This window comes from Sphaeramia orbicularis, chromosome 24 (assembly GCF_902148855.1).
Source record: "Sphaeramia orbicularis chromosome 24, fSphaOr1.1, whole genome shotgun sequence".
Lineage (NCBI taxonomy): Eukaryota > Metazoa > Chordata > Actinopteri > Kurtiformes > Apogonidae > Sphaeramia > Sphaeramia orbicularis.
This window is the reverse complement of record NC_043979.1, coordinates 1,081,865-1,106,051: the sequence shown is the minus strand read 5'-3', so window position 1 is coordinate 1,106,051 and position 24,187 is coordinate 1,081,865. Positions and strand designations below refer to the sequence as shown.

The 24,187-nt window shown below is 41.7% G+C and overlaps 1 protein-coding gene across 1 annotated transcript in view; it reads left to right on the top strand.

Annotated features, from left to right (window-relative positions):
- The window catches only part of LOC115414900 (heat shock factor protein 2-like), a 27,224-nt gene extending 3,625 nt beyond the window's left edge, over positions 1–23,599 (top strand). The window contains 10 exon segments of the mRNA XM_030128261.1: positions 1,626–1,750; positions 5,337–5,412; positions 6,903–6,964; positions 10,177–10,255; positions 10,329–10,501; positions 17,067–17,339; positions 18,809–18,911; positions 22,217–22,283; positions 23,132–23,427; positions 23,429–23,599. Of these exon segments, the coding sequence (XP_029984121.1) occupies positions 1,626–1,750; positions 5,337–5,412; positions 6,903–6,964; positions 10,177–10,255; positions 10,329–10,501; positions 17,067–17,339; positions 18,809–18,911; positions 22,217–22,283; positions 23,132–23,427; positions 23,429–23,470 (1,296 nt within the window). The 3' untranslated portion in view covers positions 23,471–23,599.
- The last annotated feature ends 588 nt before the right edge of the window (positions 23,600–24,187 follow it).

Genomic DNA, 24,187 nt, shown 5'->3' with positions numbered 1-24,187 from the left:
TCAGTTCTGTTCAACATGTTGATGCTCATATGAACTATGTTTTCAGTTCAAAAATGTCTAATTTCATCACAATTAATGCTATATTTTCATGTCACAAATGGCCAAGTTCTATTTGAACTGAATTGAGCTGAAAAACAAATCTTCTCTTCTTTTAGATTCCCCAGTTTTTCTTCCCAGATTCTCTCCTCCATATCACATGTTTTATTTGTACAGGTTCAATCTGGAGTATGGTGCTGATCCATCCTGCTTCTGTTCCACCAATACATACATGAAGAATGGCACACAGCACTGTTTACATCAACACTTTTACAATAAGAAGCATTTTTATACACAAAGAACAGTTCTATATTGTTCTTTCCTCTTTAGTCTGATGCTAAACTATCCAATAAATAATAGTGCTCCTAGTTTTTGCACAGGGATCATTAGTGTAAACGCTGACATGGCTGCAGAGCATCAGTATGATGGGATCCACAACAACCATGTCACATCCGTCCACTGACACATTTAGTGTTTTTGTGTCAGCTGGGATTGTTTTAGATCCACAATACCAACATTTATGAAGAAGAGCACAATTAGCAATAGGAAGTCTATAATTTTATTCCTAATAAAGTACTGGTACTGACCAGAGCATCATGGGTAATGTCACGTCCGTCCACTGTCACATCCGTCCACCAGCAAAAGTTTTCACATACATGTGCTATTCCAAATCCAATATTTATGAAAATAGAGCTTCCACTGTCAAAGAATATCAGTAGTCTGTGCACAAATGGGTTAGCATTATTTACACACAGTTCTATGCATTTATGACAACTGTTTTTTTTGGACAAAAATGGACACTCATTTGACCCCCTAAGGAAATTTTAGCCGTAATGAAAAATCATTAAAAAATACTCTCACAGTTTAAAACTTTATGAAAAAAAATCATGAAATACTCTCACATAGTTTTTTAATTGCACGTGACAAATCATGAAATGCTGTCTTAGTTGTATTTAAAATTGTTGATAATAAAAGTGATTGTTATTTTCCCACTAGAAGGGGACAAACCTACACAAGTACTCACCAATTGCAAGATGCAGCTGATGGCCTAAACGGTGTAGTTTTGTCCTCCTGTTCAGGCTTCCAGCTTTGATTCTATTCGCCCCATTATCTGTGGTGATGCACACTTGACGAGTTTCTGACTAGTTCTATGACATGAGAGCATCTTGCAGTCCTTGTGCAATGAGTTCTGTATGATCATCCGGAAAAAAGCTCTTTTGAAGGCCTGAACTTTTCAACTCCCAGTTGTCCATGTAATGTACTGTAAAGCTGAGATAAGGCTCACAGGTTCTGCTGGACCACAGATCTGTAGTTGGAACGAAATGGGTCACATTCTTTAGCTGGTGTATCGCCCACCCCTACTCCCACTGACCTCCACACACAGCGGTTTGGATAATAATGATTCACATTTATTGACAGAACAGTCTGTACATGATCAGCACAAAAAGTAGAAGCTGCTTTGACAGAAGTCAAATGTAGAAAAGTGTGTGAGGAGCATCCAGAGGTCTGCACACACTTAATGATTTGACGTCTTTTTACATTATTATTGAATGGATTCTGGGGAAAAAATGATCTGACTTGTCTTCCAGGTTTCTAATGCTCGTCCAGAGGACAATAAGATCAGACAAGAGGACCTGAGTAAGATCTTAGTGAGCGTTCAGAGTGTTCACAGCAAACAGGAGAACATCGACGCCAGACTGGCAACACTGAAGAGGTCAGTCTGAAACATGGACACAACTGACATTTGAACTTGTTCCAATCATTCCCTCAAGCCTTTAGCTCACGGGTGTCAAACATGCGGCCTGGGGGCCAAATCCAGCCCACCAAAGGGTCCAGTCCGGCCCTGGGGATGAATTTGTGAAAAAGAAAAATTACACTAAGATATTAACAATTCTTTTAGTTCAGGTTCCACATTCAGACCAATTCAATCTCAAGTGAGCAGGATTCAGTCAAATACTATCATAATAACATATAAATAATGACAACTCTAAACTTTTCTCTTTGTAAATATTTTCATGTATTTACACTAAAACAAAGCATAATTTTCAAAAAATATGAACGACCTGAAATGTCTTAAGAGATGCAAGTACAATTTTAACAATATTCTGTCTGTTATTAAATGTTTTGTGTATTTGTAGATCCACTGTGATCTGTAAGTTATAATATTGTAAATGTGTAAATGATAAACTGAGGCAGAATATTGTTAAAATTACACATTTTTTCAGTTTGTTCATGTTATTCACATCTTTTGAAAGGACAGTTTGTAGAAGTAAACCTGTTCATTATGTAAATTTACTTTTTTCACTCTAAAACATAGAGAAAAGTTTGAAGTTGACATTATTTATATATAATTCTGTTATTATTTTACTGGTTCAGCCCACTGCAGATCAAATTTAGCTGAATGTGGAACTGAACTAGAATGAGTTTGACAGCCCTGATTTAGCTCAAACTCTATTGTTTTTTTGTACCTCTCTTATTATTCTGTGTGTCCTTGTGGTCTACTCAGCGGGACATCCACTTATAGGGAGAGTAGTTACAGAATGAAATGGACAGTTTAGTTAATTAAATGGACAGTATACACTATATATCCAACAGTATTCCCTCTCCTGCTTTGACTCCCATATGAATGTCAGGTCCATCCCATTCCTAGTCTATGGGTTCAGTCTGACGTGGCTCCACCCTTTGCAGCTCTAACAGCTTCAACTCTTCTGGGAAGGCTGTCCACAAGGTTTAGGAGTGTGTTCATGGGAATTTTGGACCATTCTTCCAGAAGCGCATTTGTGAGGTCCCACACTGATGTTGGACAGAAGGCCTGGCTCTCAGTCTGCGCTCTAATTCATCCAAAGGTGATCTATGGGGTTGAGGTCAGGACTGTGTGCAGGCCAGTCCAGTTCATCCACACCAGACTCTGTCCTCCATGTCCAAATGGACCTTGCTTTGTGCACTGGTGCACAGTCATGTTGGAAGAGGAAGGGGCCGGCTCCAAACTGTTCCCACAAAGTTGGGAGCATGGAATTGTCCAGAATGTCTTGTTCTGCTGAAGCATTCCCAGTTCCTTTCACTGGAACTAAGGGGCCCAGCCCAGCTCCTGAAAAACAACCCCACACCATAACCCCCCCTCCACCAAACTTTACACTCGGCACAATGCGCTCCCACAAGTATCGTTCTCCTGGAGACCGCCAAACCCAGACCCGTCCGTCAGATCGCCAGATGGAGAAGTGTGATTGGTCAGTTCAGAGAAGGCTCCTCCCCTGCTCTACAGTCCAGTGGCGGCGTGCTTTACACCACTGCATCCACCGCTGTGCATTGCACTCTCTGATGTATGGCTTGGATGCAGCTGTTGCCATGGAAACCCATTCCATGAAGCTCTGTGCGCACTGTTCTGGAGCTAATCTGAAGGACACATGAAGTTTGGAGGTCTGTACCATTGACTCTGCAGACAGTCGTCCACCTCTTCACACTCTGCGCCTCAGCATCCGCTGACCCCGCTCCGTCAGTTTCCGTGGCCTACCACTTCGTGGCTGAGTTGCCGTCGTTCCCAAACACTTCCACTTTCTTATAATCCAGCTGACAGCTGACTGTGGAATATTTAGGAGCCAGGAAATTTCACCACTGGATTTGTTGCACAGGTGGCATCCTATCACAGTTCCACGCTGGAATTCACTGAGCTCCTGAGAGAGACCCATTCTGTCCCAAATGTTTGTAAAAGCAGTCTGCATGCCTAGGGCTGGATTTAATCCACCTGTGGACATGGAAGGGACTGGAACAGCTGAGTCTGAGGATTGGGATGGGGGAGACAAGACTTTTGGCAGTATAGTGTAGTTAATAATTAAATGGACAGTTTAGTTAATAATTAAATGGACAGTTTGTCTGAGGACTGGTGAATCCAGCCTTATGCAAATCGACAATTCTTAACTGAAGAATTTTGTAATTATTAAAAATGTGCCTTGAATGTCTGCAAAGTTTGTTCACAGTTTTGAGAAATTTAGATTTTTGGCTCATGATGACATTAGGGGGCGTTTGTTCAAAAAAGGTTGAGAAGCACTGTTTTAGACTGAGGTGGTTATGTTACGCAAGCTATTGATCAAAGGCAAGGACCAACACAAAAGGCAAATGCATATCTGTAACCGGAGTAAAATTATATAGAATAACCTGGAAAAAGAATTTTAAAAAGCATGCACATCAGTCACTACATTTAAAAGGATGTTTAAAACTAAGCTATTCAATAAATATAAAATATTAGGATAAAGTAAGACATTTATCAGTATAAGTCTAAGATTTTGCTCAGATTCTATTATTTGTTTTATTATATTATTGTTTAAAACTGTGCCATCTTGTTATCTTGTCTTGTTTTGTTTTTGCAACTTTCCTTCTTCTAAATAGGGTAGACATAAATAAGCTGTTGATTCAGCCTACGCCGTTTCACCCATGTTTGGTATGAAGATCCAAACTGTATGTATGTATGTATCATGTTCTGTTAAACCAGGGCTGTCAAACTCCTGTTAGTTCAGTTCCACATTCAGCCTAATATGATCTGAAGTGGGCCGGACCAGTAAAATAATAACAGTGAAAAAAGTCAAATTAAATTATGATAATGTTTACATCTACAAAAATCTGACTAACATGAACAACTGGAAACGTCTTCCAAAAAACAGCTGCAATTTTAACAATATTGTGCCTCAGATTATCAGTTTATCATTTACACACGTGCATTACAACTTACATTACAATTACAAACACACAAAACATTTAATAACAGGCAGAATATTGGTAAAATTGCATTTACTTATCTTAAGATATTTCAGGTTATTCACATTTTTTGTAAATTAACAGTTTTTTAATATAAACATTTTCTTGTAATTTTTACTTTTTTACACTAAAATAAAGAGAAAATTTGCTGTTTTCATTATTTATAGGTTTAATATAATTGTATTTTACTGGTCTGACCCACTTTAGATCTAATTGATCTGTATGTGGAACCTGAATTAAAATGATTTTGACATCTTCGATTGTTAATATCTTCAGTGTAATTTTTGTATTTAACAAATCCATCCTACAGGCCAGATTGGACCCTTTGGCGGGCTGGATTTGGCCCCCGGGCCGCATGTTTGACATCTGTGTGTTAAATGGACAAATAAATTACTACTACTGCTATATAGCAGGAGGAAGCCCCCCCCTGTCCTTCAGGGAGCAGACGTCATCACATCATGTCTAGTTCAACTGCTAACTCCAGAATTCACCACATGTCAGCACTTCATAAACAAACTAAAAACAACAGTATTTTTTTATTTTTTGTTTAGAGAGAATGAAGCCCTTTGGAGGGAGGTGTCAGATCTAAGGCAGAAGCACGTCCACCAACAACAGCTCATAAAGAAGGTAAGAACTGTGCACATATTTCTACAGTTTTCACACCAGAACAGCTTTAGGCAGTGTGTAAACTGTGATTAACATATATTTGTTCTGCTAACTAGTAGTAATATAACAATGTTTAATGCATACTGTCGTGGAATGGCCAAATAAATAATATATTACAAAAAATGGGTCGGAGTATAGGAATTATTAGACACTGTAAGAAATGTATTCCCCAATGGTTGACCAAGCTGTTAGTTCAGTCATTAGTATTATCTCATATGGATTATGCCTCAGTTGTTTAGTCAAATACTAATGAAAATAATTTACACAAATTGCAAGATGCACAGAATAAAGCGACACAAATTGTTTTGGGTTGCCCTTACGGAACTAATAGAACCACAATACACAACAGTTTGACATGGTTAACTGTAAAATCTAGATTGAAATGTTTTTTATTATCATTTATTCGTAGCATTATAGCAACACAAACTGCAGAAATTATTCACAGAAAACTGTCATTTTTTGCTGATCTACATAATTATTGTACAAGACAAACCAGTGAAACACAGTGTGCTCTGCCTTTAGGCAGAACTAATCAGTTACAGCGGACTGTTTTTTATCGGGCCATGATTGAATGGAATGGACGCCAGGGTTTGTGTTGTTGGAAAATAACAGAAAATGTTTTCAAAAGAAACTAAAACTTTTCTTGTTCACACAGCAGGCATGAAATGGACAGAGTACCGATAATTTTGAAAGATATCTTATGATTTGTGTCATACAGCTATTGTTTGGTGAAGGAGTACAAATGCATAGTACTTATTTTGTTTGTTCATTTATTTTTATTGCATTGGGCTGTTGTATATGTCCCGTTTGTGTGTGTGTGTGTGTGTGTGTGTGTGGGCGTGAATGGTGTAAGATTAATGTAAATAATTAAAATTGTAATGTAATGTAGAGGAGACCCCAGGAAGAATAGCAACTGATGATTCAGTTGCTAATGGGGATTTTAATAAATTAAATTAAATTAAATTATACACATATATGAAGATGAGACATTTTTAAGCATAAAATTTTGAATTGTATAGAATGGATTATACAGTATATTTTTGTTTGCCTTTTGTTAATACAGCATTTTAACATAGCAGATATGACATGGTGTAAATATAAAACCTCATTAATGATGGCAAAATAAACCATGCATTAAGGCCAAAAAGGTTGAAAATTAAAAAAAAAAAAAATTGGTCACATACAGTATGTTATAACTTAAATCTCCAAAGGCCATTAGTGAAATATTGAACCAAGGGATGGATGGATGGATGGATGGATGGATGGATGGATGGATGGATAGACAGACAGACTTTATTAATCCCCTAGGGGAAATTCAGAAGCAGAAGTACAGGAATGTCCAATGAGATGATCGTTCAACTGCCACTTCCTGTTGTTTGTAACGTAGGCGTGTGAGCTGCATATCCAGGTGGTTTTTGACTTGAATTTAATCCAGTTTATTTCTTTTTCAGCTGATACATTTCATCGTCACACTCGTACAGAACAACCACATCTTGAATTTGAAACGCAAAAGGTGAGTTAAAATGTGTTTTCTGGGGGTTAGTGGAAGGATCATGGACGTGAATTCATAAAAGTTTGGCATGTGTGGGACAACAGAGGGTATGCGTTTATGTCACTTCCCCTTTAAGTCGGACTGAGTGGTAAAACAAACCTCACTCAACACGGCGGAGTGTAGCAGTAAACACAGCGAGACCAGGAAAAATGTGGAAAATAAAATGACATTAAGGACAATTGGACTCGATATCAATCCATACGAGCTACCAAAGAACAAGTGGTCCATGAACATCGACATGTGGACAGAAATCATGTATCCTGACTAGGGCTGTAAGAAAATATTATTTCTGCAATATATTGTGATATTTCATTTCACAATAATATATCAATATTAAAAAGTACTGTATTGACATTTTTAGGTATTTATTCAAATGCAGATATGGCAGAGGTTCATTTTTGTTTTTTGTTTTTCTTTATTGTTTATATCTTATTCATTATTATTTAATACTGTTTTATTAAATAATGGTTATTTGAATCATCCTAAAAGCACTTTTTCTTGTCGGAGAGGCAAATGTTCGTTCCTTTGTTGGGGAAAAAAATAAAAAATAAACAAAACCAAAAAAAATTGCCTTTTTAACAGTATCATGATTTATCGTGATATATTGCATCGTGGTCCTAGTATTGTGATTTCTTGCCAATACGCGCCCCTAATCCTGACCTGATCCAGGGTGGAGGGGATCAGCGTTATTTAGACCTGAAACAAATATACATGGTTTCATCATGACTGACAACCAGGCTCCAAAACTAGGGCCCAGAACCAGCTGATCCAAAGTGCATTTCCAGTAGACCGTGGACTGACCCCAGTGAATATATGCATGATCTACTGGGACTGAGGAGATTTACTGAGTCTAGTTCAGATCCAGTACTTTATCCAACACAGATACTACTGCTATGTGCTCCAGTGCCCCCTGATATGGAAAACTGGGTTAGCCTCAGTTTAACTTAGTTTATAAATCATGTAGAGCACAAGGTTCAGAATCACACAAATGAAGACAAAAACGATTCAGTTATGAAAAATAGAACTAAATGAAAGATGCCAACATTAAGAGCTTTGCTAAGAAGCAACATTAGCCAAAACAAAATGTAATTTAAAGTTGATTTTTACCCAAAAATACAGCATAAATTAACATTACATGAAATGGGAACTACAGATCAAGGTTTCGTTGTCTGGATTCCAGTTGTTTCTGTGAATTGCAGCGATCTGTCTACTTCTGTTTTCTTTGTCTTTCGGTGTCTGTAAAACGATAGCTCCCACTGCTTTTCAAACCTGTTCGTACAATCAATCGCACAACAGCTCTTCCTCATTTTTACCTCCGCCAGGAGGTATTGTGATCACTTTGCTTTGTGTGTTTGTTTGTTTGCGTGTTTGCTTGTTTGTTAGCAAATTTCGGAGAAAACTCTTCCACCCACCTTTCCCAAATCTTCCCCACAGATAGGCCTAGGCCCTGGGACCAACCCATTACATTTTGGGCCAAGTAGGCCAAAGTTCAAGGTCACAGCAAGGTCACAACATCTACAATTTTCCATCTGTCATCATTGAGCAATTTTTGAAAATTCATCCAAAATTCAAAACGACTCTGATTCTCCTCCAACTGGATCCACCTGTAGCTTAGAACAATATCTTGTATCTGGAACTAAATTGTCCACATCCACTATGGAATGTGGACTCTGTGGACATTTACATTTAACAGACACATGACTGGTACCAAGCTTTAACTTTTTCTGCTGTATGGAGCAACCTGGAAACTGTTGAATTTAAAAAGAAATAGTCCATCCTCGCATGCACACTGTTCAGGGTGCTTGGCGGAGGTTTGCGTTCTCTGAACACTTGTTTTTATATTGTTCCAAAGTTTAGACGGTATTTAAGCCAACACTGCCACTTATCTCCCTCTTTCTGCCACTCAGTGGGCGGAGCCACAGTGACCTCCGCTTCCTGTGAGGTGGTACTACTACTACTAATAATAATAATAATAATAATGATAATACATTTTATTTGGTGGTGCCTTTCATGTCACCCAAGGACAGACAATAAAAAGCATAAGAGGTCACGTCCATACCCTGTAGATCAGGGGTATTCAGATCCAGTCCTCGGGTGCCACTATTCTGCATGTTTTAGATATTTCCCTCTTCCAGCCACACATGGTTCAATTAATGATCAGCTCATCATCAAGCTCTGCAAAAGCCTGATAACGATGTAATGGCTTCCAGGTGTGATGGAAGAGGGAAATATCTAAAACAGGGGTCACCAGCCCTGGTCCTCGAGGGCTACTCTCCTGTATGTTTTAGATGTATCCCTCTTCCAACACACCTGATTCAAATGATAAGCCTATCATCAAGCTCTGCAGAAGACTGATAACGACTGTCAGGTGTGTTGGAAGAAGGAAACGTCTAAAACATGCAGGATAGTGGCCCTCGAGGACCAGGATTGGTGACCCCTGATCTAAAATATGCAGGATACCGACCCTCCAGGACTGGATTTGAATACCCCTGCTCCAGATATTAAGTAGCAGTTCAACTCCATCAATACAAGGTCTTAAAGGTGGGGGAGACTTTCGTGACCAATTTTTCATCAAATCTGTCAAACCTCAGTCATATCCTCAGTATCATGAGTCTGTACGTCTGTCTGTCATTACTCACCTGAATCTCTTGCATTACGGTGAACAGTTTCGAAGTTCGGAGGCTTGTGCTGCAGGCAGCTGCTCGAACCTCCGTTTCCCACAATGCACATTGCGACCAAAAATTCCGAAGATGCCTGAGTTTCCTCCTGGCTCTGGATGTAAACACATGGTTTTGTTTCTGGTGGATGGCACTTCGAAACTGTTCACCGTAATGCAAGAGATTCAGGTGAGTAATGACAGACAGACGTACAGATTCATGATACTGAGGATTTGACTGAGGTTTGACAGACTAGATGAAAAACTGGTCACGAAAGTCTCCCCCACCTTTAAGTCTGGACAGAAATACATGTGGTGACGGTGCATAACCTTACTGAAACAGTGATGAAACCACAGGGTGGTCCAGTGAACAGTTAAGACAATGAGAGGCTGTTTTTGTGATGATGTTTAATTCACAAAGTGACTGTAGACTGTTTTATCTTTTAAACACCACAACCATGTGTTGGTTGAAGAACTCTGACCTGAAACTGGACTGTGTTTGTGATGTGTTTGACAGGCCCATTCTGATGAACGGCAACGGAAAGAAACCCAAATACATTCATCAGATCTATGATGACAAAGTGTGTGTGGAACAGGTCAGTACGCTCTGTGAATGCAGCTCAGTATTCAAATGTGTTGAATACATTCTGACAGCTGCGTCTTCTTCAGTCAACAGTCAACAGTCTGAACGGTGTCAAGAGCTCCGAGTTATCAGACGACGTCATCATCTGTGACTTAACAGAGAGCGAAGCTGAGGGGTCGATCGGCGTCACAGAGGGGTCCACCGGGGTCAGCGAGGCATCGACCAGCATCACTGAGGGGTATCCAAAGACAGAGCAAGGGTGAGAATGCACCATTTAAGAGTTACACAGGACTGATGTTTTGTTGGACACGTATTGACCCTTTACACGTTACGTCACGCTCTGTTCATGCTGCAAACGAGCGCCATGATGGACGGCAGAAGTGCTGGACTGCACACTGGATGGCAAACCGGCTCATACTGAGTTTGATCTGAACGTTCTGGTTTTTGTTGGTTTTTTAACCCTGCTTTCCACGTCCAGTGGTGGCACACAACAGTTCCATCCATGGTTTCAACTGGTTCCAGATAGAGCCTGGAGCTGATGGACCTGATATTACAGATAGAACAGGCTCTGTTTGTGTCCATAGCATTAGCATTAGCTCCACCAAATGCTAGCTAGGTGGTAGACTGGGTTAACTACTGTGATCCACTCTGTTCCAGTGTCTGTCATCAGTCCCTTCAGTATTAGCTCTGTTGTTGTAGTGTCTGCCTTTGGACCAGCTCCACTCTGTTCTATGTCCTACTGTTCTTGTCCTGATGCTGTTCCATATGTTCTAGTGGTCAAACTGTACATATGACTGTGTGTAGACAGTAGAAAGGCAGACACTTCAACAACAGAGCTAATACTGTAGGATACTGATGACACACACTAACATTATTACAGTGTTAGTTAATTAGAGCTGCTTTTGGTTACATTTCCTTCATCTGGTTCATTCAGTCACTGTTCCCATTAGTGCTGGTGTATCCCACAGCAGTTTTTACAACATATTTTCTCCAGTAGCACACGCAAAACCCTCATTCAAATAGGGCGGTCTCCAAGACTTTGTACCTGTTGTAATTTGCGCAAGTAATCTGAGTAAATCACCCCCAAACCGTGGTCACACCTCAGATGCAAAATTCTAGATCGCGCAAGCAAATTACTACACGCAGATTGGGATCTTAGAAGATCTGGCCTTTTGTGTTCTTCAGACACACTGAGACAAAGATTAAGATAAAAACGTTCTTGGAGTCGGCCTGACAACACCTGGAATTAACTTTATGACAGAAAGTTTTATTTTTCTAAATGTATCACCTCTGTATAAGTAGCTTTGACTATAATTTTAAGCCCTTTCAAGCACTTAAACTAAAATTCTAGCACTTTTCAGACCTTAAAAACACAACATTGAACTTCGAGCATTTTCAAGGATTTCCAGCCCACCCCTTGGTTTATAGACACAGACAGATGCACAGTAACATGTAGATTTGGATAACAGCGCTTACATTTATTCACAGGTTGAGTAAAATATTATATCAGGGTTCAACTCACTTTTACAGGAAAAATGTCAAAACATTTTCGACAATCTTTAAGTACATGAATAGAAGTGAAAATTGGTTTGTTATTTTAGGACAATTAAACCAGGGTTCCTACAAGTTAAATTTAAGACTTCTTCAGACCTTTTTAAGACTACTTACAACAGAATTTAAATTTAATGCCTATTTCACAGCCATACTGGCAGAAATTCATGACTTCTACAATTTAGGAAAATGTATTTATTTACTCCAATGCCTTGATTTGCACCATTCAGAGTTTTTCCTCACTGGGGGCTGTAAAGTTGGCAATAATTGGTTCAGTTTTTTTTTTTTGTTTGTTTTTTTTGACACTTAGTTTTTATTAATTATTTATTATTTCGTCATACAGAACATAAACAACAATCTGCAACAGATAATGGTCACAATCTCATTCATTCATTCATTCATTCATTATCCACCGCTTATCCAGGGCCGGGTCGCGGGGGCAACAGTCTAATCAGGGACGCCCAGACTCCCCTCTCCCCAGACTCCTCCTCCAGCTCTTCCGGGGGAACCCCGAGGCGTTCCCAGGCTAGCCGAGAGACATAGTCTCTCCAACGTGTCCTGGGTCTTCCCCAAGGTCTCCTTCCGGTGGGACATGCCCGGAACACCTCCCCAGGGAGGCGTCCAGGAGGCATCCGAAACAGATGTCCGAGCCACCTCAGCTGGCCCCTCTCGACGCGGAGGAGCAGCGGCTCTACTCCAAGCTCCTCCTTGGTGACTGAGCTCCTCCCCCTATCCCTAAGGGTGCGCCCAGCCACCCGACGGAGGAAGCTCATTTCGACCGCTTGTATCCGGGATCTTGTCCTTTCGGTCATGACCCAAAGCTCATGACCATAGGTGAGGGTAGGAACGTAGATTGACCGGTAAATCCAGAGCTTCTCCTCTCGGCTCAGCTCCTTCTTCACCACAACCGACCGGTACAGCGACTGCATCACTGCAGACGCTGCACCGATCCATCTGTCAATCTCACGCTCCATCCTTCCCTCACTCGTGAACAAGACCCCCAGATACTTAAACTCCTCCACTTGGGGCAAAGACTCCCCACCGACCCGGAGAGGGCAGACCACCTTTTTCCGGTCCAGAACCATGGCCTCGGATTTGGAGGTGCTGATCCTCATCCCGCTCGCTTCACACTCGGCTGCAAACCGCCCCAGGGCATGCTGAAGGTCCAGGTTCGATGAGGCCAACAGGACAACGTCATCTGCAAAAAGCAGAGATGAAATCCTGTGGTCCCCAAACCGGACCCCCTCCGGCCCCTGGCTGCACCTAGAAATTCTGTCCTTAAAAATTATGAACAGAACCGGTGCCAAAGGGCAGCCCTGCCGGAGTCCCACATGCACCTGGAACAGGTCTGATTTACTGCCGGCGATGCGACCCAGGCTCCTGCTTTGGTCAAACAAGGACCGGACTGCCCTTAACAGAGGGCCCCGGACCCCATACTCCCGAAGCACCCCCCACAGGATATCACAAGGGACACGGTCGAACGCCTTCTCCAAATCCACAAAACACATGTGGACTGGTTGGGCGAACTCCCCTGAACCCTCGAGCACCCGATGGAGGGTATAGAGCTGGTCCAGTGTTCCGCGACCAGGACGAAAACCGCATTGTTCCTCCTGGATCCGAGGTTCGACTATCGGTTGGATCCTCCTCTCCAGTACCCTGGAATAGACTTTTCCCGGGAGGCTGAGGAGTGTGATCCCCCTGTAGTTGGAGCACATCCTCCGGTCCCCCTTCTTAAAAAGGGGGACCACCACCCCGGTCTGCCAATCCAGAGGTACTGTCCCCGACTGCCACGCCATGTTACAAAGACGTGTCAGCCAAGACAGTCCCTGCACATCCAGAGACTTAAGGTACTCAGGGCGAATCTCATCCACCCCCAGTGCCCTGCCACCGAGGAGCTTGCCAACCACCTTGGTGACTTCAGCTTGGGTGATGGACCAGTCCACCTCTGAGACCTCAGCCTCTGCTTCCTCCATGGAAGATGTGGCAGCGGGATTGAGGAGGTCCTCGAAGTATTCCTTCCACCGTCCGACAACATCCCCACTCAAGGTCAGCAGCTCCCCACTTCCACTGTAAACAGTGTTGGTGGGGAACTGCTTTCCCCTCCTGAGGCACTGGATGGTTTGCCAGAATTTCCTCGAGGCCGACCGATAGTCCTTCTCCATGGCCTCCGCAAACTCCACCCGGACCCGAGTTTTTGCCTCCACAACCGCTCGGGCTGCAGCACGCTTGGCCCTCCGGTACCCATCAGCTGCCTCAGGAGTCCCATGAGCCAACAAGGCTCGATAAGACTCCTTCTTCAGCTTGACAGCATCCCTTACCTCCGGGGTCCACCACCGGGTTCGGGGATTGCCGCCACGACAGGCACCGGAGACCCTGCGACCACAGCTCTGAGCAGCCGCTTCGACAATGGAGGCAGAGAACATGGTCCACTTGGACTCAATGTCCCCAGCCTCCCCCGGGATCTGGGAGAAGCTCTCCCAGAGGTGAGAGTTAAAGACCGCGCTGACATTGGGTTCTGCCAGACGTTCCCAACAGACCCTCACAACACGTTTGGGCCTGCCGAGTCTGTCCGGTTTCCTCCTTTGCCAGCGGATCCAACTCACCACCAGGTGATGATCGGTTGACAGCTCTGCCCCTCTCTTCACCCGAGTGTCCAAAACACGCGGCCGGAGGTCTGATGACACGACAACAAAGTCAATCATCAACCTCCGGCCTAGGGTGTCCTGGTGCCAAGTGCACTTATGGACATCCTTGTGTTCGAACATGGTGTTCGTTATGGACAAACTGTGACTCGCACAGAAGTCCAATAACAAAACACCACTCGGGTTCAGATCAGGGAGGCCGTTCCTCCCCATCACGCCCCTCCAGGTCTCACTGTTGTTGCCCACATGAGCGTTGAAGTCACCCAGGAGAACAATGGAGTCCCCAGTCGGAGCACCATCCAACACCCCTCCCAGGGACTCCAAGAAGGCCGGGTACTCTGCACTGCTGTTCGGCCCGTAGGCCGAGACAACAGTGAGGCACCTGTCCCCGACCCGAAGGCGTAGGGACGCGACCCTCTCGTTCACCGGGGTGAACTCCAACACATGGTGGCTGAGCTGAGGGGCTATGAGCAAGCCCACACCAGCCTGCCACCTCTCGCCGCGGGCAACGCCAGAAAAGTGGAGAGTCCAGCCCCTTTCGAGGGGTTGGGGTCCAGAGCCCAAGCTGTGTGTGGAGGTGAGCCCGACTATATCTAGACGGTATCTCTCAACCTCCCTCACAAGCTCTGGCTCCTTCCCCCCCAGCGAAGTGACATTCCATGTCCCAAGAGCTAGACTCTGTGTCCAGGGATCAGGTCGTCGAGCCCCCTGACATCGACTGCCACCCAATCCACAATGCACCCGGCCCCTATGGTTCCCTCGGCAGGTGGTGGGTCCACCGAAGGACGGGCCCACGTCGCTCCTTCGGGCTGTGCCCGGCCGGGCCCCGTGGGGATAGGCCTGGCCACCAGGCGCTCGCTTTCGAGCCCCAACCCCAGGCCTGGCTCCAGGGTGGGGCCACGGCTGCGCCGTACCGGGCGACATCACGGTCCTTGTTGTAGTTCTTTCCATAGGGGCTTCTGAACTGCTCTTAGTCTGGCCCGTCACCCAGGACCTGTTTGCCTTGGGAGACCCTACCAGGGTCATAGAGCCCCCAACAACAGAGCTCCTGGGATCATTTGGGCACTCAAACTCCCCCACCACGATAAGGTGGCAGTTCAAGGGGGAGTCACAATCTAATAGTAATGATAATTTAGGTTACAGTTATGAAATAGCGATCAAGTTACCTAATATATGTAACTTGTATATATGAATATATTATTACTATATTACTAAATAGGACAATATAGACTATTATATGTATTTATGTTATATATGTATATATGTTTTTTTTTGTTTTTTTTTTTAATTAATATCTGGTAGGATGGGGGGGGGTTACATACATGTCAATTATTTTTTCTTCTGTCACTCCAAAAATATTCACGTGAGGGTGAAAAATGCGTTTTCTGCATCAGGTTTCATCACTTCTTTTTTCTCCTAACCACTTCCATGTGTGTGTAATTACACAAACAACCTGTTTGCACCTCCTTTTGAGACGTGTTAAATATAGACTCAGTTTCTATCAGTAAAATTGCTTTTGGGTTTGATAAATCGCTTTGCGTGTGCTAAATTAATATATTTACGTTTCTCCTCCCACCACACACAACTGTGTGTAAACGCCCCATATTTCATATTCATTGTGTCAAATGTACTAACTAATGCAGACGCACTATTTTACACCTTTGAAAGACGCAACCCTTTTTGCGCACTGTTACTAAATCAGGTTGGACATTTTTCTGCGTGTGCAATGAGTTTGCACACGTTTTAATACACGCAAACCTTTGATAGATCCAGCCCCAAGTGTCTTCCCTTTTTCTGGATAAAACTTTGTGTTTTCCTTTAATTTGTAAACTTTTTGCTGTTATGAAATATAATTTTAGATGTTTATATCCTAATAATACAGGGTGGGGAAGCAAAATGTACAATATTTTGAGGCAGGGGTTGGAAGACAGTGTATGACCAATTAGTTTATTGAAAGTCATGACAATTTATTTGCCACAAGAAAATGTCCATAATCGAAAATGTTTTTATTCTATGTGTCCTCCTTCTTTCTCAATAACTGCCTTCACACACTTGCTGAAACTTGCACAAGTGTTCCTCAAATATTGGGGTGACAACTTCTCCCATTCTTCTTTAATAGTATCTTCCAGACTTTCTGGTAATAGTTTTGCTCATAGTCATTCTCTTCTTTCCATTATAAACAGTCTTTATGGACACTCCAACTATTTTGGAAATCTCCTTTGGTGTGACGAGTGCATTCAGCAAATCACACACTCTTTGACGTTTGCTTTCCTGATTACTCATATGGGCAAAAGTTTCTGAAAAGGTATGGATAATAGTGTTAGGTATGATTATGACATCAGTATATGTTTGGGTTCAAAACAATTGACGTAGTGCCTGCTGAGAAAAAACAACTAAATGTTAATTGTAAATTTTGCTTCCTCACCCTGTACAATGTACATAACTGTGATAAAAAGTGACTAAAATAATCCTGAGTTTATGTATTCATGTAGATGTGGATTTCACCTCAGTGATAAGGTGGAAAAATTAGAAAATGACCCTTAGAAGTGCTTGAATTTAACTTTGAAAAACGTGTGAACCCTGCTGTGCGTCGTCTCATTGGTGTGTTCTCTGTTGACATGTGATCCTCAGTGAGGTGGAGATAGTGGAGGTGGAGCTGGATGGCTGTGCGGTCCTGGCGGCTGAGACGGAGGTGAGCACCACCTGCACAGACGACAAACGGAGTGACGCCGATGCCGCTTTGACGGACGATAAGGGCGGGGCTTTGGAGGGTGCCGGAGCCACCAGCAGCGCCCTGCAGCTCAACAAAGCCCCGGGCCTGAGTCTGGAGGACCCCGTCAAGATGATGGACTCCATACTGAACGAGAACGGAGCCATATCGCAGAACATCAACCTGCTCGGAAAGTAAGTCCACAGTAGACAGCCACGTCACCCAGGTCAGACACAGACGACCAATGAGACGAGGACAAACTGGTCTGCATCAGAAACATATGAGGGCGTAGTGTATGGAAGGAAATCGGTCTCATCAGATTTTGAATTATAAAAGCCATTGAATTTCTAGCAATTTTTTACACTGAAATTAAATATCTGAATTTTTTGCATCTGAATTTTTGCACCTGAATGTTTGCATCTGAATTTATTACATCTGAATTTTTTTAATTCTAAATTTATGACCATAGTTGAATTCAAGGACAAACAATTCAGATACTTCATTTCAATGCAAAAACAAATTCAGATACTTCATTTCAATGCAAAAAAAAAAGTTCAGATACTTAATTTCAGTGCAAAAAATAAATTCAGTGCTACAAATTCAATGTCTTTTATATTTCTAAATCTGATGAGAGATTTACTTCCATAAAAAGCCATTAAATTTCTAGCACTGGATTTTTTTTTGCACTGAAATTAAGAATCTGATTTTTTTTGTCTCTCAATTTAACTATGTTCATAAATTTAGAATTTTAAAAAAATCAGATGCAAAAAATTCACATCACACATCCAAGCTGTCCGTCTTCCTGCATTGGTGTCACATGACCAACCGAACGTAACTTGATTGGCTGGCTGTCGGTTCGACTTGAGATAGACTCGATTGCTTATCCTAGGTGTGACGGATGTGTGATCTAAATTTTTTGAGTCTGAATTTTGTGCTTCAGAATTTTTTGTATCTGATTTTTTTTTTATTCTAAATTTATGAACATAGTTAAATTGAGAGACAAAAAATTCAGATACTTAATGTCAGTGCAAAAAAAAAATTCAGTGCTAGAAATTCAATAGCTTTTACAATTCAAAATCTGATGAGACAGATTTACTTCCATACACTACACCCTCATATATTTATGATGAAGACCAGTTTGTCCATGTCTCATTTGTTGTCTGTGTACCTGAATTTTAAGCATCTGAATGTTTTTTTAAATAAATCAGATGAACCTGTTTACATGCGCATGTAAACAGGTTCATATGCATATGCAGGAAGACATGGGAGGACTGGGGACAAATCCAGGATTTATTCTCATCAGATTACTGCTGTTGTCTGATCAAACAGATCAGATTAGACTATTTACATGATCAATAATACTGTAATAACTCCATAAATCAGATACTGATCAGAGTATTGGTGTGGAGGTAAACGGGTTCAGTGACTTTACACATTAGTCTGTGTGGTAGAAAACTGTACTCTATCATGTTCTGCCGACCTTTTACCTCAGATCTGCCGTGGTGTGGTTTTATATGAACAATTTATACGCAACAGGAAGTTAAAACGTTTGGATGGAAAAGAAATGCATTAACCAGGCTGTTCACAACATGAGTGTTTTTATGGAATATGACTGTTTGTGTGTGTGTGTGTGTGTGTGTGTGTGTGTGTGTGTGTCTCTCAGGGTGGAGCTCATGGACTATTTGGACAGTATCGACTGCAGTCTGGAGGACTTCCAGGCCATGCTTTATGGAAAACAGTTTGGCATGGATTTGGATGCTGTAGAGGTAAAGTGGTTTCACCCCCTCCCTCACACCCTGAACACATTCAGCTCCTTCAGACACAGACACTGCTATAACATATACCACCAGTATGGAGGAGAGGCAAGGCACGTTTATTTATAGAACACATTTCATGTACAAGACAATTCAAAGTGCTTTACATAAAACATTAAAAGCATTACAGCAGGGAAGCAATAAAAAGTATAGACATGAGGAAAAAAAAGAAACAAATAGATGAAACGGATAAAAACTTGAAATAGAAACAGTGCAGATCTGAACTGATGAATAAAAACTATTCAAATGCAGCTGAGAACAGGTGGGTCTTTAACCTGGATTTTATATATATTAGTGCTGGGCAGCGATTAAAAATTGTAATCGCAATTAATCGCATGGATTTCTGCGATTAATCACGATTAATCACAGAGTTATATTGGGGGGGGGGGGGGGGGGGGTTGCCGGCATCAACAGCGTGTATTGCCTTTAAGTGATATTTCAGACTGAAGTACTCCAGTGATAAAAATAATTGCACATGTCAGTGCTTCCAAACACCTGTGTCCTTCTCACCCCCACCATCTGAAGACATTTAAAATGAAAATGTCCATGGAACAGACCGCTACTTTTCTCCATGTTTATGTCCACACCAGTTTATTTCTGCTTGTGAGTGACTGACAGGAGTCTTAAGCCCAGTAATCAGTACTAATACTAATAAGCCCAATAATATGTGATGTTCAGTTGTTAAAACCAAGCAAAGGGGGCCCTCTAGTGGTCGGAATAAGTTGCACTAACGTATGTTTTGTCCTTTCGGTGTTCCCATAGTCAGTTTGGACATAAGAAGGAACTAACAGACATGTTCCTTTCACTCAAGAATGAATAGTATTAAATATATCTGATGTGAACCTTTGTTGCTGGATAAAAGACGTAAATCTTAAATTAATCTGTAAATGCTAATCGTTAGCGTGTCTATGGATTTTCCCATTCAAGTTAGCATCGAGCTAGCATTCTTTTTCCCATTCATTTAAATGTATAATGCCATGTAAATGTACTAAGGCAGTGAACAGAACTCAGACAGATTTTGTTTGTATGTGTCAGTTTTACAGTGAGTCTACAGGAACAGATTTGGACAGAAGTTTTGGGCGTTCGGCTTTTCTTGGGAAACCTGTTGTCTATCTGCAGCTAATCGCTACACGAACACCAGCAGAAGAATAGGAGTTAGAATTGTACTGTCCTCGCTAAGACATCTGTACTTAGTCTGAGCTAGACAGCGAGCTAAACTGAACTGACGATGCCAGATCTGTGCTCTGAAGTCTGCAGCTTTAATGTACATACTTGACATCATGCGATGCATTGAGAGTAAAACTATGAAATAAAGACAAAATAAATCAATTAGTTATGTCTATCAATGATATGAATATTCACAGAGAAAGCATAGATGTAATTATTCTAAACTTAAATTGACTGCTAATACAACAGTCACATGGTAAATAAGTACAGGGTAGTTCAAAGGCTGGAATATTAAACACAACCAATAAATTTACATAAACTTAACATGAGCCTGCAGAAAGAATTAGCAACCCATCTGCGACTGCTAGCATAAACAAATTAGCTTAAACATGTTAATAACACATTGTAATAAACACATCCAAACTAACGTCATAAACATGTTTCTAACGGCACGTTTGCATGTGAAATTATTTAACAAACAGAATGATTGACACATACAGGTGTTGAACTGCAGGAGTTAAACAAAGTTTGATTCAGCATTACTTGTAAAGTTCGCTCACTTTTCTCCTCTCAGCTACACCAGCACTGGTGCCTGGTGCGTGTGGAGCGCCAAAATAAAAGCATGAGTTTCAAAATAAGAGTCGTATAAATGTATGAGTATGTATAAATGAACTAAGACTTGCTTGAATGGCAGAACGGCATTAACGGGAGATTTTAAAAAATATCGATGTTATTTAATGAATGCGTTAACGCGGTAATAATGCATTAACTTGCCCAGCCCTAATATATTAAAAAAAAAAAGAAGGAAAAAAATTTTTTTTATATATATATATATATATATATATATATATTATTTATTATTTATTTATTTATTTATATATTATTTATTTATTTATTTATTATTATTATTATTTTTGTTAAATCTTTTTTATTGAAACTGAGTGTTTCAGCTGATCTGAGGCTTTCTGGGAGTTGGTCCCACACAGCACCTGTCGTACACAGCATTAATGTTCACATACATTAAACTAGATTACATTACATTACATTAGACTAGATTACATTACATTACATTAGACTAGATTACATTACACTACATTAGACTAGACTACATTACATTAGACTACATTACATTACATTAGACAAGATTACATTACATTACATTAGACTGGATTACATTACATTACATTAGACTGGATTACATTACATTACATTACATTAGACTGGATTACATTGCATTACATTAGATGAGACTTCATTGATCCCACAATGGGGAGATTCAACGGTCAAGGCAGCAACAGAATAGAGCGCAAGAAAGAGTTCACAGCATAAAGACAGTGGAAAAAAACAATAGAAATAATAATAGTAATAAGAACGATACAGACTATATACATACAGTTGTGGCAAAAAATATTAGACCATCCAAAGTCATCAAAAACAATAGTTCTATAATCCAGTCCTAACTCCTGTGTGTGTCATGTGACTAAAACAGACAGAAAAGAAAACATGGAATGAATAAAAGCACTGTTTTTATCAGTACAATGAACTGAACTGATTTTGGTTATTATCCAGAAAACATGTTAAATGGACAGATGTCAGCTGTGCAGTTAAACTACTGTGAGCTGTTTTTGTTGGTATCATTGTATTTGTCTAAACAAATGGACCTTTAGTTGGACCAGGCATTAAAATAAACAAGAAACTGAAGAAAACAAAGAGGTGGAATAAGAGTTTTTTCAAAATGTCATGCTTCAGTTTGATTTTGGCCAAGGAGAAGGAGAAAACATGGTACTAACGATGCCTTCATGGGCTATGGGAATTATGGAAAATGCACCAGTAATTTCAAATTCACCAGTGGAAAGGATCATCTTTCCTACAGCACCTGAAAGCAGCATATAACACAGACATGTTTGAGGTTCGTCTGTAGATGTCGCATTCATTTGTTGGTGTAGAATATTAATCCTCCATGTGAGCTGTTTGACCTCAGGGTTAAAGGTCACTAATACGTTGTAGACATGAACCACCCTTAAACGACTGTTTTTGGTCATTATTGGTGTTGAAGTCCTGGTTGTATTCATGGTCCTCTGTGTGTGTAGGAGAGCGTGGCCTCCAAAGAAAACACATCACAGCTGAACAGAAGCCGGACAGAGGACACCCACACAGGTGAGACCGCCCACACAGGTGGGACCGCCCACACAGGTGGGACCGCCCACACAGGTGAGACCGCCCACACAGGTGGGACCGCCCACACAGGTGGGACCGCCCACACAGGTGAGACCGCCCACACAGGTGGGACCGCCCACACAGGTGAGACCGCCCACAGGGTTCCACACCTCCTACTGTCACCAAGACCGATTTAGAAATGAACAGTATTCCAACAGCCAGGAGACATCTGAGGTCTAAGATGGCCACCTTCAGGTGTAAGATGGCCAAGGCATGACAGTGTTCTTGTTCTTTCTTGTCTGTTCTCATTCGTTCTTCTTCGTTCCTGTCTGTTCTCATTAAACATCATCAGTCTGGACCTCAGTTCTGTTCCATTCCAAAGTTCACACAAATCCAGATCAGATCAGATGGTTCCAGATGTTGTTGTTGTTCGTTCTGGTTCGTTCTTGGACTGAAGGACAAGGACCCAAGGACACTTCGACATGTGGTCAGAGCCAGGATTTGAACCGCCGACCCTTCGGTCATTGAACAACCCGCTCTACCAACTGAGCCACAGTCGCTGGTTCCTCTTTGTTCTGGTTCATTCTCATTCGTTCTTGTTTGTTCTTCTTTGTTCTGGTTCATTCTTGGATGTTCTCCTGTTCTCGTTAAACATCATCAGCCTCAGAGTTCTGTTCCACTTCATAGTTCACCTAAACCCATTAGTTTATCCTGTTTAGAAGAGGTCGAGCTCACATTCATTTCTAAAGCTCCTTTAAAACGATGCAAAGTGCCCAAAGTTCTGTGCAAAGATGGAGATACAAATACAACATATACTAAAACCAAGGTGTGTGTGTGTGTGTTTTCAGATAAACAGCTGATCCAGTACACATCGTGCCCTCTTCTGGCCTTTCTTGACGGTTGTCCTCATGCCCCAGAGCTGGACCTGGGGAGCTCCAGCAGCAGCTCCAGCGGCTCCGCCCACCCCTCCACCCTTGGCTCCGCCCCGTCCTCTGCGGCAGAGGCCAAGCTGCCGTCGGAGCTGCTGGATTCGGGCGTGGTGGAGTCGAAGCAGCCGGTGCGCAGCTCCCTGATCAGACTGGAGCCTCTGACGGAGGCCCAGGCCAGCGAGGAGACCCTGTTCTACCTGTGTGAACTGAGTCCTGGGGGGGCTGGAGGCCGACTCCACGCAGCTGGACCGCCTCTGAGCGGGGACACCCCCCCTCCGTTGTCGTATTTTCAAAGTGTCCACTTGTGTGTGTGTGCTGTTGAACCGTTCTGTGTAAAGGACACAAAGACCAGAGGGTCGGTGCCACTGCAGACATTTAACATGATAGGTCCCATCTGAGTCACATGACTATGTCCTCATCCACCAGGTGTCCAAAAGTCTGTGGACACGTTCAATCCAGGTGTTTGTGTTCCAGCAGGGATCAGGGATCCAAAACAATAAGGACTAATGTCAGAATTAGGGCTGTGTATCGGCAAGAATCTGGTGATAATACAAATCACAATACTAGGATCACCATACGATATATCATGACACTGTTAAAAAGGCAGTTTTTTTGTTTGTTTCTTTTTTTAAAATGATTATTTCCTGGAAGAATTGAATTACAGCAGAAATCTGCACAAATACTAAACACATTTTTATTTTATCCCAGCAGGATCTAATGTTATATCACAAAATGTTCCTGTGTTCAAACTGAAGTTCTGTTTTACAGACATTACATTACAAAAAAATGTTGAATTAAGCAAAACATGTTGAATCAAGCAAAAGAAATTTTCAATTAAGCAAAAAATATCTTCAATTAGCAAAAAAATCTTCAATTGAGCAAAAAAAATTTTGAAATAAGCAGAACAGGATCTAATGTTCTATCACTAAATGTTCCTGTGTTCAAACTGAAATTCTGTTTTACAGACATTCCAGT